The 17,063-nt window shown below is 41.6% G+C and overlaps 1 protein-coding gene across 1 annotated transcript; it reads left to right on the plus strand.

Annotated features, from left to right (window-relative positions):
• The first annotated feature begins 13,767 nt into the window (after positions 1-13,767).
• On the plus strand, positions 13,768-16,791 carry BMP10 (bone morphogenetic protein 10). The gene is made up of 2 exons (XM_015811553.1): positions 13,768-14,074; positions 15,854-16,791. Exons 1-2 carry the CDS (start codon positions 13,768-13,770, stop codon positions 16,789-16,791), a joined length of 1,245 nt encoding a protein of 414 aa, XP_015667039.1.
• Positions 16,792-17,063: the final 272 nt, after the last annotated feature.

Below are 17,063 nucleotides of genomic sequence, written 5' to 3' on the forward strand. Positions count from 1 at the left end.
TTTGTCACTAGAAGAAATGCAAGACTAACAAAGCTGGACCCTTGCACTTTATATACCAGATTTCCCAGGATTGAAATATGCCTCAGTATCTCCACGCAAGGCTGTGCCCTTTGGCTGGCATAGGATATGCCAAGGGTGACACCTTACAGATAAGCTGAACCAGATAAATTTATCTTCAACACACATGGGCAGGGTCTGTCATTTTAAAAATGTTTAATTAATTAAATCTAAATATAATCCCAGAAAATAAACACAATTTTTAAAAAATAGGAATGGACATAAAAATGAATTTATTCCTAATGGTGTTTGAAAACAGAACCAGCATCAATAGGTAGAAGAAAGACATAGAAGGAAATTTTTTTTAATTTACTTACTGGTCAAATTTAAAATAAGAGGATATTTTTCCTGTATTATTTTTATATGGGTTATTAAGTATTGACTGAAATCTAGAGTAAAGGTTTATTTTTTATATATCTGGATCTGTAGTGAAAAAAAATCATAACTCACTCTTTTTATGTATTTGTTCTATGTATCTTTTGTTACTTTTAAAAATTTTCCCTTTTTTCACCCGCCATCTCCTCCCTTTGTGTTATTTTATATTTTACTGGGATTTTTTTTTATTCAATAAATCATTTGAAAAAAAAGAAGAAATCGAATTTGGCATTCTCTTGCTGGTTGGGGAATTCTGGGAGATGAAGTCCACACATCTGAAGAAGCACTGTATTACACAATGGGATAGCTGCCATAACTTGGAGTTATGAGGGCTCAATCACTGCAGGTTTTCAAGGAAAATTTGGATAGCCATTTGACTGGGGTGGCTGGAGGATTAGATGATTTCTAAGAGATTTTCCAGGTTCTATGGTTCTAAAATCAACCATTCTACTTTACTTATACATCCATTCAAAACATAGCTGAAAGTCTATTTTTAAGGAAAAAAACAGTTCTAAAGAAGATGTGTTTTGTATGAAAGGTAAGTCGGGGTATTCTGAATGGCCCTTTAAAACTAGGGTTGGCAACCTGCAGCCAATTAGCCAGATGCTGCCCAAATATACTTGACCCATTCTTGCTTAGCCTTTGCTGTTGGTTTGGGAGGAAACCACTCTTTCCCATTCAAAGAGTACGTGCATGTGAGTGTCAGATTGCCAGGCTTGTTCATTATTCTACTTTATGATTTGTTTTAATCATGGTTTGTCGGCTATGCTATCATAGGCTTATCTCACACTAAGTCAGAAAACATGGTTTACAAGCTACATTTTGTTTGTTTGTTAAATTTGTATGCCACCCATCTCATTATCAAGCGACTCTAGGTATGTGTTGTATAAATTACCATTGGCTGGGTCTGCCCCTGTGGGAAGTCAGCCCCCCCCAGAAGGAAATATTTTGGGGAATATTAAAAAAGGCAGAATATTATATTTCCCCAAAGGATCTTAAAGGCAGAAAAGCAGGCCCAGTTTCCTTAATAGCCCCAGGCAGAGGCCAGCTCTGTAGAAATGCAGATTTGATAGTCCCATTCAGAAAGACTGAGGCCCCATTCATGAGCAAATACTACCTGGAAAAGCCCATTCAAGACAGGATCTTTCAAAATCCCTTGGAGCAAGCAGCTTCTGAGTTATTCTTGATGTATGGCAGTGTAATTCTTTTTTGGGGGGAGTTGTCCAATTTTGGGGGAACCAAGTAAAAGAGATTGCATTTCCTTGAGTCAGGGACATCAGTGCAAAAGTGGATGGGGGCACATAAGAAGTCTTTAACCTATTAAATATTACAGAATTTGCTTTTAATTATTTAACCATTCATATTTTAGCTCAGAGAGAGACTTGTAGTGGTTCCATCTTTTCACATTTGGGTTCCAGATAAATGAAGCCTTCGAATTGACACTGAAGGGTTGGAGAGCATCTGCCTTCTAGGGTCAACTATCAATGGTAAAGGAACAAGCAGTCAAGAAATGCCTTACAGACAAGGACTTGGAAAACCATGAAGGCCTTGGAAAAGATAGTCAGATGCCAGGATGTGAATTTTGGTGTTGGAACACCATGGACATCCAAGAAAACAAACCGATGGATCATTGAACAAATCAATCCAGAGTTCTCACCTGAGGCACAGATGACCAGGCTCACATTATCCTACATTGGACACATTATGTGAAGATCCAGCTCTGTAGAGAAGTCTCTAATGCTGGAAAAAGTGGAAGGAAGGAAAAAGGATGGCCAGCAGCAAGGGGGATGGACTCGGCTACCATGGTGATGGGGCACCATTGGAAGAGCTGAAGGACCAGTTTGGGAAGAGGTAATCATGGAGAAAGCCTATCTATGTGGTCAACAATGACTTGAAGAACATAACCAATCATATGAGAAAAACTATCCCAAGTTCATCACATATCTTCCCATATTTTTAACCATATCTCATATAAAAGCCTAAGGAAGGCATTCACACAACCTTAGTTAGTATTAGCTCTGGTTAGGTTTCATGTGGTTTAGGTTTTTGTGACAGCCCATCCCAGGCTTTCAGTGCTTTATGTAAATGATTGGAATGGGTCAGTATTGTATCTAATTAAGTTTGTTGTGTGAGAGGAACCAAAGAGCGACCTGCACACATATGCAGAGAAGAAGGGTCAATGAGGTCGAAAGAGGCCATGGGGGTGGTGAGGTGGGCTTGTTAGCAATAAGGAGCAGAACCTGGGGGTTCTTTGGGGGCCTCACCTGGTTCCTGGCAGCCTGTCTAGAACATTGATCCATCCTTGTCCCTCTTTAGGGATACCCCAGAAGTCCTTACATTTTTTACTTACTGTTGACCCCATTTATGCTGCTAAGCAAAATTCAAACCAGAAGGACAGGTCGAGCACTTTTCTGATATTAAAAATATATCCAAATAATCTGGGAGAGGGTAACTGGTATTTGCAAATTGACAGATGTGAAATTATGCACCCATGACTAATGTGCTCAGCAGTATCAGGGCTTGGATATCTGCTGAGCCCAAAATTCAAATAAAGCTATCTAACAGGGTGTGCCCCACAAGTACCCAGGGCAGATTTCTGTGCACACCTACAGTCCAGATATAAATGTTCACACCTACAGTCCAGATATAAATGTTCAATGTTTCTGGAATTTTATTCCACTTACATCTCAGACTCTTTCTCTTAGCTGGAAGAAAAATGAACAGGCTTGTGAGTATATTTGACACATTCTTCTTAAGAAAAGCTAGCAAATATTTAGAGACCAATGTGGATTGTCTAGGGAAGGAGGACTACTCTTAAGGAAATGAAGGAGATGTTCGCCATGTGTTGGTTAGCTTGGGGAGAGCAGTGAAGGCACGTTTTGCCAGAACATGCCCTGCAATGCATTGGGAGAGCTTAGCCTTAGCCCAAGACCAGCTGTTCTCAGCAATAGGAGGCATTTTGAGGGGCAACAGTTAGATAATGTTCAAATGGCCTTTGGAAGTTCCAACATTAGTATTGGCCTAAGACATTTTGTTTTCTGAAATACCAAGTGACCTATAAGTCTCCTACGAACTGGTCTGGTGGACAAGCTAGAGCACAGAATGTAGAATAATACGGTTGGAAGGGGCCTTGAAGGTCTTCTAGTCCTACTCCCTGCTAATCTGATGAATCTTTTGCTGAAGTCCCATTATTATACTTTGCACTGACACTTGTGTAGGAAAGTATTTGGCTATAGATATGCTGTTTTGAGGAAATCAATTGTGCAGTGGAACATGCTTTGAATTAAAGCTCAGGTTGGCTTACCTGCTTACACACAGGAAGCTCTGCATTCAATCCTTCCTATCTCGAGACAGTTCCTGTGTAGAAAGCCACAGGGCCAGGAGACATCAGCAATGTGGACCAAAAGAAGGAGAAGTGGGCCCCATATGCGCTGGTAGCAAACGTTGGAAAAGTGTGGTCTCCCAAAGTAACTGAGTTCTGTGGAAGAATGCAAGTCAGGCTAGCTTGAAGTTAAATTTTTCAGACATTCCTGCATGGAGATTCATCGTTCAGATGGAGCTGCTCTCCTTCTGACCACTACCTTATTTCTTTCCTTTCCAGGCAGCAACGTTCATTTTGCTGGGATTCTTCTGGAATGCAGCCTTTGCTTCCTTCCAGGTAATCACCTCTGCTTTACTATGAACAAAAAATTCAAAGGTGGAACCAAGATAAAATCTGTAAAATCATGCAGATATTCAGTACATACCCAACTATGACACTTTAAAACAGGGACGGGTGTATAAGCCAGATCTATTTCTTTAGAGCAGTACACCTAGACCTGAAACTTGGGGAATAAATAAGATTTATTACCCATCATATAAGTAGCTGTGTACGTTACCCATTAATACCTTAGTTTTATTTAGTATATGCTTGGTTGTTTGGTTTACGGTATGATATTTTGGTCAATGGCCACCAGTCAGTCCCATCTTATCTAAATCAAGAACCACCCGTCTCTTGGATTCTGCATTTCACTGAAAAGTAAACTCTCTCATGTTCAGGTTTACAGCATCCCTAGCCCGAATGGTGATTACATCCAGCAGACGGTCACCATAGACAATGAGAAGAAAATAGCCAACATCCATGTCCACGAGGGAGCCTGCTCTTCTGATACAATTTTTGACTATAAGCATGTAAGTGTGAATCTGGTCCTTTCCACACTCACCTTGTCAGTGCAAGGACACAGCTAGGATTGTTCTGCTATGTGGTTCCATTTCTAATAAAATACATCCATTTGTTTTCACTCGCCATCCTCCCTCAGGCTCAGGGCCTCAAGGACGAGAATTCTGGGATATGCAGGCACAATCCGTGTGGAGGGACCCAAGCTGTAAAACGGATAGGCAGAATTTTAGTTGAACGCCTTTTTTCCCTAGCTTTTCTTTTATCGGTTTGTTTATTGATGCATCTATTTAAAATAAGGGGACGCAGGGGCACAGGGGAATTGAAGTCCACAAGTCATAAAAGGGCCAGGTTTGAAGACCCCTGGGTTAGAGTGAGCATAGAGCTCAGGCCTCAAGCAGCCTTCCCTGGCACAGCAACCTCCAGTTTTGTTGAGCTGGTCGAAGCTGAGACCATAAGTTGACTTTTTTTGACTCAGTCAGTCTGAAGTGACCCATCAGGTCCACAGGTTTTGGCCATAGGCCAGGCATCACAAAAGGCCCAGGTACTTCTTTTGTGCAACAAAAAAGAACTTTCTGAGATTGTTAAAAAAACGACAACAAAAAGATAGCAATTGGTGATCGGAATGATGGACATTAAAACTGAAGCTTCCAGATGAATCTGGTTGCTTGGCAGATGCTCTCTTTATTCATTATTAGTAGATAAGAGAGAGGGTATGAATTTTCCATAAATACTAATTTATGAAAATAAGTAGAATGTTGAAAAAGATATAAGGTAAATGCTTTGTACAAAATTGATGAGGTTTAAATGTCCTCACCAAGATTTGGCTTGCGGGGTGTGTATGTGTGTCATAAACAGTCCCTCCGTGTCCCTTTTGCACAATTTAAATTTTAATATCCAATGATTTTTAATGGAACGTATCTGTTATCCGTCTCCCTCTGGGATAACAGGGATACATCGGCATGCGGATCTTTTCCCGAAGTGCTTGCTTCATAATGAAGATGGAAAAAGGCTACATTCCAGAAATTGAAGAAATTGGGCGGTTGGCTTATGAGAAACAGGTAAATGTTGGGTTCCTAACTGGGAGAGATTGTGGAAGGCTGGAAAAGGGACGGAAGAGAGAATGGACAATCAAGACACAGAAAGGGCCACCCAACTCAGCCCAATTTTCTCTGATATGTGTCTCTGACCAGTGTAACCACTCTAGTTTTGTTCCATTCATCTGATGACGGGGACTATGATAATGATAGAAGCCCAAATGTTACAGTTAAGTTGGAGAGCCATGCAGTCCCCAGGGGCCAACCTCACTTTCAGGAGATCTGCCTATCAGTTCCACATGGGAATGTTCTTGGTTCTCTCTTTTTTGGGGCACATATAAAGACCTTCACAACACTGTTGTGGCTTTTGCAGTGAGAGATTGCAGGAGGCTGGAAAAGGAAGGCAAGGGAGAGTAAGCATAAACAGTCAAGAGGCAGAACAGGAATCTGTGGGGCAGCTGGTCTCATAAGTGGCAACTTAGTCCAGTTGCAAGAAACACAGGAAGCATTGTTTCCCATTATTGGAAGAGGCACAGCAGTAATAAACTCAGTAAAGTGGATGTTGGAAATTATTTTACCAGTTACAAGATTTTGGAAGTTTTTACTCCAAGACCTAAAGAGACTGAAGCACTTGAAGGCTTAACATATTTATAAGGCAGAAGCCAACCTTCTCCAGCATAGTCCTTTCCAGTTATATTAAGGCCACAATATTGAAAAACTGCTATCCTTAGATATGGGAGAGGAATCAGATTTGGAAACCCAGTTCCTAATATTTATTGCAACAGCCTAATTTGTCAGCTGCCCTTTGAACATTGTTTTCAACGAACTTCTCATTTCAGATGATGCGTCAAATGTTGTCAGGAAGAAACATATGGGTGAAATATGAACCTGCACATTCTTTCTTTGGGAAAATCAAAGAGTGGTTTGTTTTTGGTAAAGCCATTGAGCAACTCTGCAAGAACATACCTATTTATAAGGTTGAAAGAGTTGAACGTGAGTATCCTAGAAGGAACCCAACATGGCTTCCTTTTTAACTGAACAATTCAATGAACTTCATATATTGAAGATACAATAGAAAGGCAAATTAAATCCCACTAAATTCTACTATGTAAAGGCAACTGGTATCATTTTTGAAAATAAAACTGTGTGACTGCCAGGATCAATTTTAAGAACCATTAGAGCACAATATTTATTATTTTAAAGTCCCTTGGAGGTTAGAATAGAACAGAGCTGGAAGGGACCTTGGAGGTCTTCTAGTCCAGCCCCCTGCTTAAGCAGGAGAACCTATACCATCTCAGACAAGTGACTGTCTAGTCTCTTCTTAAAAACCTCCAGGGATGGAGTGCCCACGATTTCTGGAGGCAAGCTGTTCCACTGGTTAATTGTCCTCACTGTTAGGAACTTTCTCCTTAATTCCAGCTTGCTTCCCTCCTTGATTAGTTTCCATCCATTGTTTCTTGTCCTGCCCTCTGGTGCTTTGGAAAATAACATGACCTCCTCATCTTTGTGGTAGCCCCTCAAATACTGGAATACTGCTCTCATGTCACCCCTATTTCTTCTTTTCTTTAACTAGCCAAACCCAAGTCCTGCAGCCGTTCTTCGTATGTTTTAGTCTCCAGGCCTTTGATCATCTTAGTTGCTTTTCTCTGAATTTTTTTCCAAGGTCTCAACCTCTTTTTTGTGATATGGTGACCAAAATTGGCTGCAGTATTCCAGATGTGGTATTACTAGGGTTTTATAAAGCAGTACTAACACCTCGCGTGATCTGTAAAGTGCCTGTAAGACTTTAATAGTGTGCCCACTTTTCTGGGAGCAAGACCTTCTGAATTAAATGGTGTTTATATTCATGTAAAATTGTCCTATACATATCACTGTCTTATTCTTAAGGATGTATTCTGTTTTAGTTTGGAGAGAGGTTGTTCAGATCAGCAAAATATGTCAATGAACCTAAGGAAGCTATAATGTAAATGGTAGGGACACACTGAATAGTCCTGCAAAAAGATTAAAAGATATTTCCTAAAGAGCAGAGATGTTTCCACTTCCCACAGTTCACATATCTGGATCAAATATATGGTGAATGCATAGAAAGAGTCTCTCTCTCTCTCTCTCTCTTTTCCCTATTGATTTCTCTTTCTTGTTTCCCATCTAGATGGTGGAGTACATGCCAGTACTTGTGTCAATGCTGGCATCTTAAATATTTTGGGTATTAACATTTGTGGAAATGACAACCGGTAGTAGCCTTGGAATCTCTGAAGATGTCCTGCAACAATTTCAATCCAACAAGCAAGCTTCTTCCACCTCTGAAGATATTCCTAGTTGTTCAAGCACTTTAAAACTGTTGTGCTTTCCTTAAATTTTGAGTTGCAACCCAACCTACAAATCTCTAATAAAGTGCAATTTTCAACCATCTTTGGTTCCTTATTTTTTTAAAAAATACTTCCTTTGGATATGAAACATGCAAAACCTCTTCCTCTTAATCAGGAATAAAAAGCCAGTTCAAATTGAATTCACCACTAGATGGCAAAGGATTCTAACAGTGGCCTAGGAGTTGAATTCTTCTGTGGTTGAGAATAAATAAGTTGTCACTTTAGCTTTCTACAATTGTTTTCTATGCAGCGTAGCTCAGATTTTGAAGGGAAAATAAAAATGCAGGTAGTCCTCAACTTACAACAATTCATTCAGTGACATTTGAAATTATAACCACACTAAAAAGCGATTTATGGTAAGCTCACGCTTACCACTGCTGCAGCATCTCCAAGGTCACATGATCAAATTTCGGACACTTGGCCACTGGCAACTGGCTGGCCCGGGAATTCAGGAAGTTGAAGTTCACAAGTCTTAAAGTTGCCAAGTTTAGAGACCTTTGTCCTAGTGCAGGGGTAGTCAACCTTGGCTCTTTTATGACTCGTGGACTTCAACTCCCAGAATTCCTGAGCCAGCTGTGCTGGCTCAGGAATTCTGGGAGTTGAATTCCACGAGTCATAAAAGAGCCAAGGTTGACTACCCCTGTCCTAGTGGATCAAAATGAAATGACGTTTGAATCTCAGTGGATAAGAACAAACAAATATTATGGCTAAAACCTACTTTGCTTTTCCTTTTGCTCATAACATTTTGTGTTATATTTTGCTATTGATAACATGACTAATTACACAAGAGTCACCATTTTGCTCAGAGATGCCTCAATTAATCACCCAATTTTTTCCCCCTTTCAGTTCTAGGGGTGATCAGGAGAGGAATCTGCAAGAGTTAGAGCTTGGGTTGTGTTCATAAAATCATACGTCTGGAAGGGGCTCTAGTCTATCTAGCCTAGTCTAGTCTTCTAGTCCAGGGGTCCCTAATCCCCAATCCATGGACCAGTACCGGGCCGCAGCATGCCAGCAACCGGTCCACACAAACAAGCAAAGCCCCATCTGCGAGATGCAGGCAGCACACAAAACCATGCACCTTCTGGTCCATGGAAAGACCTCTCTCCACGGAACCGGTCCCTGGTGCCCAAAAGGTTGGGGACCTCTGTTCTAGTCTAACCCCCTGCCCAAGGCAGGAGTCCTTACACGATCCTAGTAAAATGGCTGTCCAATCTTTTCTTGAAAACTTCCAGCAACAGACCACCAATAACTCCGAGAGGCAATGAACAACTGTTCTCCCTGTCACGAAATTCCTTCTTATTTCAGTTAGGTTCAACTGAACCTAACAGGCTCCTTGGTGCTCTCTGAGCTTGGTGGTTTTCTTGCAGACATTTCCTTACCAGACTAGGTAACATCACCAGTGCTGAGCAATGGAGCATCTGCAAGAAAGCCACCAAGCTCAGATAGCACAAAATACCCCATAGTACAAGTCTGAGTTACAAATAGTCTCTTCTATAAGTTAAATGGTGGCACGTGACACTGAACAATAGGACAGGGGTTTTGTAATCCTTTTCTTCTATGCCCCTTTAACTGCACCCTGAAAGACAGCTTTGCCCCCTCTAAGCAATTCCTGCCCATTGAGGAAAATTTTTACTATTAAACAAAGCAGCTAAATATATTTCACTGCCCTACTTGACTTCCCAATAGGGAACAGGTACACTTTTCCTAAATGGAAACATTGGTGACTGTCACGTTTGCCCAGGGAATGTTTGGAGGTGTTTGACACAAACCCGTTCTTCGCATGATGTCCCCGGGGCATTACTTGGAGAGCTAATCCAGAGCACTCTGCTGGAGATAAGGCCGGCCTTCTTGCACCCAGGGGTTGCTGATGAGACAGGAGAGCGGTTGTTCCATGCACTCCTGAGATAAGCGGCTTTCGGCACCTTCTTGAGCAATTGTGTCTGCCAGGCTAGCATGGGAAAAGGACTGACGCGCGAGCCTCTTGCACGCTCATTCACTTTGGCCAGCAAGGCCGGGAGAATGTGCCGAGATGCATGGGTAGGACAGCATTGGCAGAACGGTGCTTAGTTTCTCTGTGGATAATGGTGTTTATTGCACAGACGCTCTAAGTAGCAATGTTTCTCAACCTTGGCAACTTTAAGATGGGTCAATGTCTACGGAGATTCTCAACTATCCAGTCATGGTTGCCCCAAAGGTGCTGTTCAAAAGGCAGCTGAACCTTTTTCGGTTTTTCCTTGAAAATATTTTGCTTCTCATCCAAGAAGCTTCTTCAGTTCTGGCTGAATGGTGGGGAATGGAAGGATTTATATTCTTTGCGGTCATCTGGTCGTTACCCGTGAAGCTCTGTAAGAGTCTTTGAGGCCACTCAAGGGTTTATCTGTACTTTCAGGGACACCTGAATCACAATGCCAATGGGTGTGGAGCCTTCCTGGTACTATTGAAAGGACTGTCATTAGACAGAAGATAGGTGGTATCATATCCCTCCTCCTCTGTCGAGAGATGGCCATTCAATTTTAATATAGATGGCGTCTTTGACCCCTCTTTCAAACCAGCCGTCCTCTCCATCCAGAATGTGGACTTTGCTGTCTTCAAAAGAGTGACCTTTGGCTTTCAGATGCAGTTGGACTGCTGAATCTTGTCCTGAGAGATTTGTTCTCCTGTGTTGTGCCATGTGTTTGTGAATGCTGGCTGGGCAATTCTGGGAGTTGAAGTCCACACACCCATATTAAAGTTGCCAAGGTTGAGAAACACTGCACTAGCGGTATTGAACAAGCGGTTTAGGAGGTATTGTGCAATAAAATGATAGCCAATAGGGAAATTAAGCACCACCATGCCCGTGCTTCCATACCCATAAGGAAATGTATGGGTATGTCTATGTCTAAATATTGGGTATATCTAATCTAGAGAAAAGAAGGACTAGGGGAGATATGAAAGCAGTGTTCCAATATTTGAGGGGCTGCCACAAAGATGAAGGGGACAAACTATTTACCAAAGCAGCAGAAGGAGAAGATGGAAACTAAAGGAGAGAAGCAACCTAAAACTGAGGAGAAAATTCCTGACAGTGAGGGCAATTAATCAGTGGAATAACTTGCCTTCAAGAGTTGTGGCTGCTCCATCACTGGAGGATTTCAAGAAGAAACTGGACAGCCACCTGAGAGAGAGAGAGAAGAGCTGGTCTTTGAGATCACCAACCTTCAGGAGAATTTTCATGCAAAGCACTTGCCAAGGACTTGCTGAAACCCACCTAACCTTTGTCCCTGCAGCCATTATTTATTGATCTATTTATTGACTGTTGTCCTTGTAATATAATGTAGAATATAAAATGTTTTATTTTTGTGCTTGTATGTTTACCAAACACACTTGGGTAATCCTATATATTGAACCGTTTTGATGCTAATATCATCCCCCAATTTCAATGAACTTTCTTCTTCATTGTCTTTATAAATATATTAATTTGTCCTTGTTTTTTCATCTCACAATTTAATACGAAATACAGTGACATCTAGCATACAATCACTTTCAAGCCTAAGGTCCTTGAATATAGAGAGTATATTTTTTTCATATAGCAAAAACTGAGAGCTTGTTATTATCATATTGAGCCAAATGGAAGGGCCCCAGAAGAACTTTCCTAGAAGGAATGTTTTTGTATGGATGCATGATTATGTTATCCATTTAGTCAGCAAGAGTTGAATTCATTGCAACTCAAAGGGATTTTACATTTCAAAAACAAATATTTCACTTAAGCCATCTTCTATAAAACAAGACAGAAATTGGATCAAATAATAGAATATAATTCAAAGAGGCCATGGATGGATGCCTCTAAGTAGGAAGGAATCACATTTTTTTTAGATTGGGGCAGATTGGTAAAAGGATTCAGATTCTTCTTTAATATCACCTGAACTTGGGGCCATATTTCCATTTTTTCTTCTCAGAGCTGGGTTTTGTGTTCAGAAATCCCACACAGTGAGAAAGGAAGAAGTAGGAAGGGGCCTTCTTGTGTCCCAAGTCTGTTGACCTACAAGAGAAGTCTCCATTTTGTTTTATTAACCAGAGAAATGCAGAGATTTTTCTTAATCTGATGAGTTGAATTAAAAGGTATGCTAAGATGACCTGTTAAGATTCTCCAGCAGCGAGTTTAACTTGGAATATGCTAATTTCAGGCCAGACCGTAATCCAACTCCTTTGAGTCAAAGCAAAGTTGAGAGAAGCTCATTGAAGCAGAAAATGCTTCTGGGAAATTCTGACACTTGAGAGTTCTTAGAGCTTCTCCCTGGAATGTTCCTTAAGGATAAGAATGTCAGTCTTGAAATAACATCACAACAGAAGGCGGGGAATAAGTTGAACATTTCTGCAAAGACTTTGGCCAGCCATCTTGCTTCTGTCAATGTCATGAGAGAGACTCTTCTCCTTATCGGACACCCAAATGAATACCAAACTTGCAACGAAATAAGGGGTTGACAAATGGGAGAATTCCAGAAATGTCCTGCAAGAATTTCCTCCCCTTTCAGAAGCAACAATCTCTTTGTTCCATTGACCCTGAGAATCTTCCAATAATCTCCAAAGAAAAATTAAGCACTATTCAATGACATATTTCTGCTGCATTCAGTCGGCTAATTTATTCCCTTGGGGTTGGGCTCTCTGGTGCTGTCTAAATTTAAATTCCGTGCAGATGACCATCCCCAGATCATCCACCAATGTGCAGAGGAGGAAGGAAAAGGCTTTGGGTAGCTCCCATCTTCATCTCCTGACCACCACAATTGTCCGAATGCATGTTTTCTCACACCAAAGAAAGAATAGAGTTGTTATTACCTACACCAGGGGTAGGCAACCTTGGCTCTTTTATGACTCGTGGACTTCAACTCCCAGAATTCCTGAGCCAGAATAGAATAGAATAGAATAGAATAGAATAGAATAGAATAGAATAGAATAGAATGTTTCGCTTGAATATATACAAATCTAGTGCAATGATTAAGTGTTCACTTTTGAGATATGTATTACATTTGGAATATTTTAATAATGTTTAAAAATTACCAGTCTTGGATATTACTAGGCATATTTCAACTAATGACTGGATAGAAGGACAGATAGATAGATTCGTATATATTTTGACATGAGCAATTTAGACTATCATGCAACTGTTTCATCACAATAGACAAAAATTTATTTTGAACATGGAAACTGCTCTCTAAAGTAAGAAGCCCTCACACCATCACAGGCTTTAAATCTTTATCTTCAATCACTTTCTTTTTTTCCCATCTCTTTAGGGAGGTCACAGGTAATAGCAGAAACTTGTAGGAGCAAGACACCGAGTTACCATCTCTTCCACATTTAGCCAAAAATGCAACAAAGAGACAGAATTTAAAAAAAATAATGCAGTCAGCTAGGCCAAAAGTAGTTGGGGCTGGGCAATCAGGTCTTCTGCAAAGAGGAAAAATATTCCTCTCTTTTGGAGCATCTAAATGTGGAATGTTTACAAAATGCTCATTAAGAGAAAAAGGGGTTGTGAGATAGCAGCAGAAATCTGGTGGACAGCTTACACTACAGGAGATAAGAGAGGGAAAGCTACCATAGGAGACAGAGCAGGCCATGTCCAATTACTGAGACCTGGAAAAAGGGGGTGTGGGGAATAAGAATGGGAGAGAGACTGATCACAAGTTCCAAACTTGTCCACCCTCGGTGACACAAGCCGTATATAACCCTCGCGGGGGGATAAAAGAGCCACTTAGACCGCACCCAGCAAACTTGGTAGAGCCGTGTGGCCACTTTGAATGAAGTCATGGAGTCCGTAGCCTTCCAGATTTGGGCCACCGTTTCTCTTCTGGCCTACCTTGCAGATGGGAGCCCCATAACGAGTCTAGATGTACCCCTTATGGATGAAGAGGTGCCCTTCTTTGATGAACAGGATGCGCTGCTTCAGAATTTGCAGAACGAGCTCATGAAGGCACTTAATCTCTCAGGGATCCCCCTGCAAGAGGCAGCCAAGACGGAGCCTCCAGAATACATGTTAGAGCTCTACAATAGGTTTGCCAGGGACAAGACCTTGATGCCATCAGCCAATATTGTTAGAAGCTTCAAAAATGAAGGTAAGCTCTTGAACTTGCCTCACAACTTTAGGAGGAGCAACCGAATGGGATGAGTAGCCAATTATCTCACTGGCTTTTCGTTGTTAGATTACAGTTGTAACTAGAGGAAAGGAAGATGATTGTTTTAGCGGAGCAGAGAGGAAGTTTGAGAGAGAAGATAATAGCAAAGAGATTCAGCTGGCCTCGTGCTGAGTTGTCTTACTGCTTAATGGGGCGCATCTAATCTCCCAGCTAGTTGACTTTCACACTGCAGGCTAATTGCTGTACAGTATTCCTCAGCTGGGCTGTGCTACATTCAGCCAGATTGTGTGTTTTGTGTAAGTTTTGAACATTTAATGAAATCCTTAAAGATGCTGCCATTGCATACTCTCCGGCATTATTCTACAGAGGTGGAATTCCATCCGCAAGCTGTTTTTCAAGGGCGTCATGTTAATTTATAAGCAAGGATTTTCAAAATATACATTTCAAACTCAGTAATTTTTCAGTTTTGTTTTTAACACAGCTGCAGAAGGATTGTGCAGGCACACAGCCTAGAAATTGCTTGTTTTAAGGTCTACCTATCCTAAAGAGAAGGATTCAGAATGAGTGGAAGGTATAAAACAGAAACCGTGCCAAATTTATTGATCTCAAATGTGTTAATTTGCAGAAACTAAAACCTTTCTTTTCTTTGAAACTTTGTAATACAAAACAGTTCTTATAAGCACCAGTTTGATAGCCCATGGCTATCTTGTATTATACATATAGGGCTATATTTCTGGCTTTCAGAAATTGGTTTTTGCAAATATTTTTAACAGCTCAATGTAATATTTACTTAAGTCAGAGTGCTTGAGTGTACAATTTATTTAGTCATGTGTCAACGTTAAGATGCCTTACTGCAAAATGCTTCTTCCTAACTACAGATCATGCTGCTGATACTCATTTCCATGGATCATAGTATAAAGGCATGTAATTATGATCTTCAAAAAGCCAAGAACTTGGCATATCTTCCAACTGTGTTATAGAGTAGACTTTCATGGACTATGGACCACATTCTCAGCTAGATTTCTGCTGCTACTTACAATCTGCCTTCTTCATGGTCCCCCCCCCCCCCCGGTCTATAGTATCTATGAATAAGTGTTATGTCTTTAGAACTTCTTCTGGTAAAGGCCATGAAATTATAAATCCATTGTTCTCAAATGGACCTCATCAAGGTGCAATAGCCAAAGCTGTATTCTGCCTTATGATGTTCACCCGGTTAGAAGTTCTTTGCAATAGCTCAGCCTGCCATTTTGTCACAAAGCCTTCACTTGATTAATAGATTTTTCTGCCTCTTTTATTACTGGCCCCTCCATTGTCAACAGTTAGGACAGGTTTTTGTTCCAGAAGTGATATCTCTTCCACATTTTTTTTCCAATTTAACTTTCCCCTGTGGCCACTTAGCAGTTTAGTTACAGAAAATCAATTTATTTCTCCAAAACTGCAACAACAAGATTTTTATCCTCCTGTTTTTCCATATATACCCCAAGGCAGTGAACGTACCTTCTTTCCTCCTCCTATTTTCTGCACAACACCCCTGTGAGGTGGATTGGGCTGAGAGAGAGGGACTGATCCAGTCACTCAGCCAGCTTCCATACCAGAACTCCCTGGTCTGCTGGTTTCTGGGGGCAGCCCTGTCTCTCAATGTCAGTTCGAAACTAGATTTAGGCAGGTTAAACAGTGTTGTGCAATAGTGACAGTACTTTACTGGGTACATCCTGTATCAACGTAAAATATAATACGGTTTTTTAAAAACATTTTCAGAACAGAGTTCCCGGCCCCTACGCTTTAATGGAATACAGAGGTATCCTCTCCTTTTCAATGTCTCCATCCCTCACCATGAGAAGGTAACCATGGCTGAACTGAGGCTCTACACCCTGGCGGAGGACAGACCCCTCTATGAAAACCTCGACAGGAAGATCACCGTTGTGGAAGTGCTGGAGGGCGAACACGGAGGAGGAAAAGAGGGAGACGAGAGGAAGCTGCAAGTGCTGGCGTCCAGATTTATTTACAGCACTGACAATGAATGGAAAACATTCGAAGTGACAGAAGCCATCAGGAAGTGGCATCACTCTGACTCCACCACTCACCGGCTAGAGGTGCAGGTGGAGTTCCGAGGGGGAGAGAATCCCAACCCAGGAAGACACAGAGGCATAGACATCAATTTGGAGACCAAACACAAGCCGTTGTTAATTGTGTTTTCAGACGATCACAGTCATGCCAAGAAAGAGGAGATCTATGAGCTGAAGGAGATGATGGAGCACGAGCAGGCGGAAGAGTGGCCAGATTTAGATTTGCAAGATTTCTCCAGCAGCCCCAATGATCTGCTCCAGATCAGGTCCAACATCATCTATGACTCAACGTCCAGGATCAGGAGGAATGCCAAGGGAAGCACCTGCAAGAAGACATCTCTTTATGTGGATTTCAAGGAGATTGGCTGGGATTCCTGGATCATTGCACCTGCTGGCTACGATGCCTACCAGTGCAAAGGAGCCTGCAGCTTTCCTCTGGATGGCAGCCAGTCGACCACCCATGCCATGGTCCAGACGTCCGTTCATTTGAATGATCCCCAGAGAGCTTCTCCTGCCTGTTGCGTCCCGACCAAGCTAGACCCCATCTCGTTGCTCTTCTTGGATAAAGGGATAGTCACCTTCAAGCAAAACTATGAGGGCATGTCCGTCTCAGAATGTGGCTGCAGATAGTAGCAGGAGAGGGGGCTCTTGCACGTTGTTTTTGGCTTTGATGGGATTTCATGGTTCCATCTGAACAATTTTGAGATGCAGTCAATTCATTGAACAAGGAAAAGGGACATTGGAGACAGGCAACAGTTTAGGAACGATGGCTTGGAGCAAAGGGAGGCTGGGGATGGGAGGAGACAATTGGCCTCCTAGACAGCAGCAAGCAGAGGCATCTCCTTAGCTTCAGCTAGAGCTCCCCAAACATCACAGATCTTCCTCTTCAGTTGTTCATCCCA

Source organism: Protobothrops mucrosquamatus, unplaced genomic scaffold (assembly GCF_001527695.2).
Source record: "Protobothrops mucrosquamatus isolate PMUCROS unplaced genomic scaffold, P.Mucros_1.0 scaffold_50, whole genome shotgun sequence".
Lineage (NCBI taxonomy): Eukaryota > Metazoa > Chordata > Lepidosauria > Squamata > Viperidae > Protobothrops > Protobothrops mucrosquamatus.

Coding starts and splice junctions, on each gene's coding strand:
- BMP10 (XM_015811553.1), top strand. CDS start 13,768: ATGGAGTCCGTAGCCTTCCAGATTTGGGCCACCGTTTCTCTTCTGGCC. Junction 14,075..15,853: donor TAGAAGCTTCAAAAATGAAG/GTAAGCTCTTGA, acceptor AAACATTTTCAG/AACAGAGTTCCCGGCCCCTA.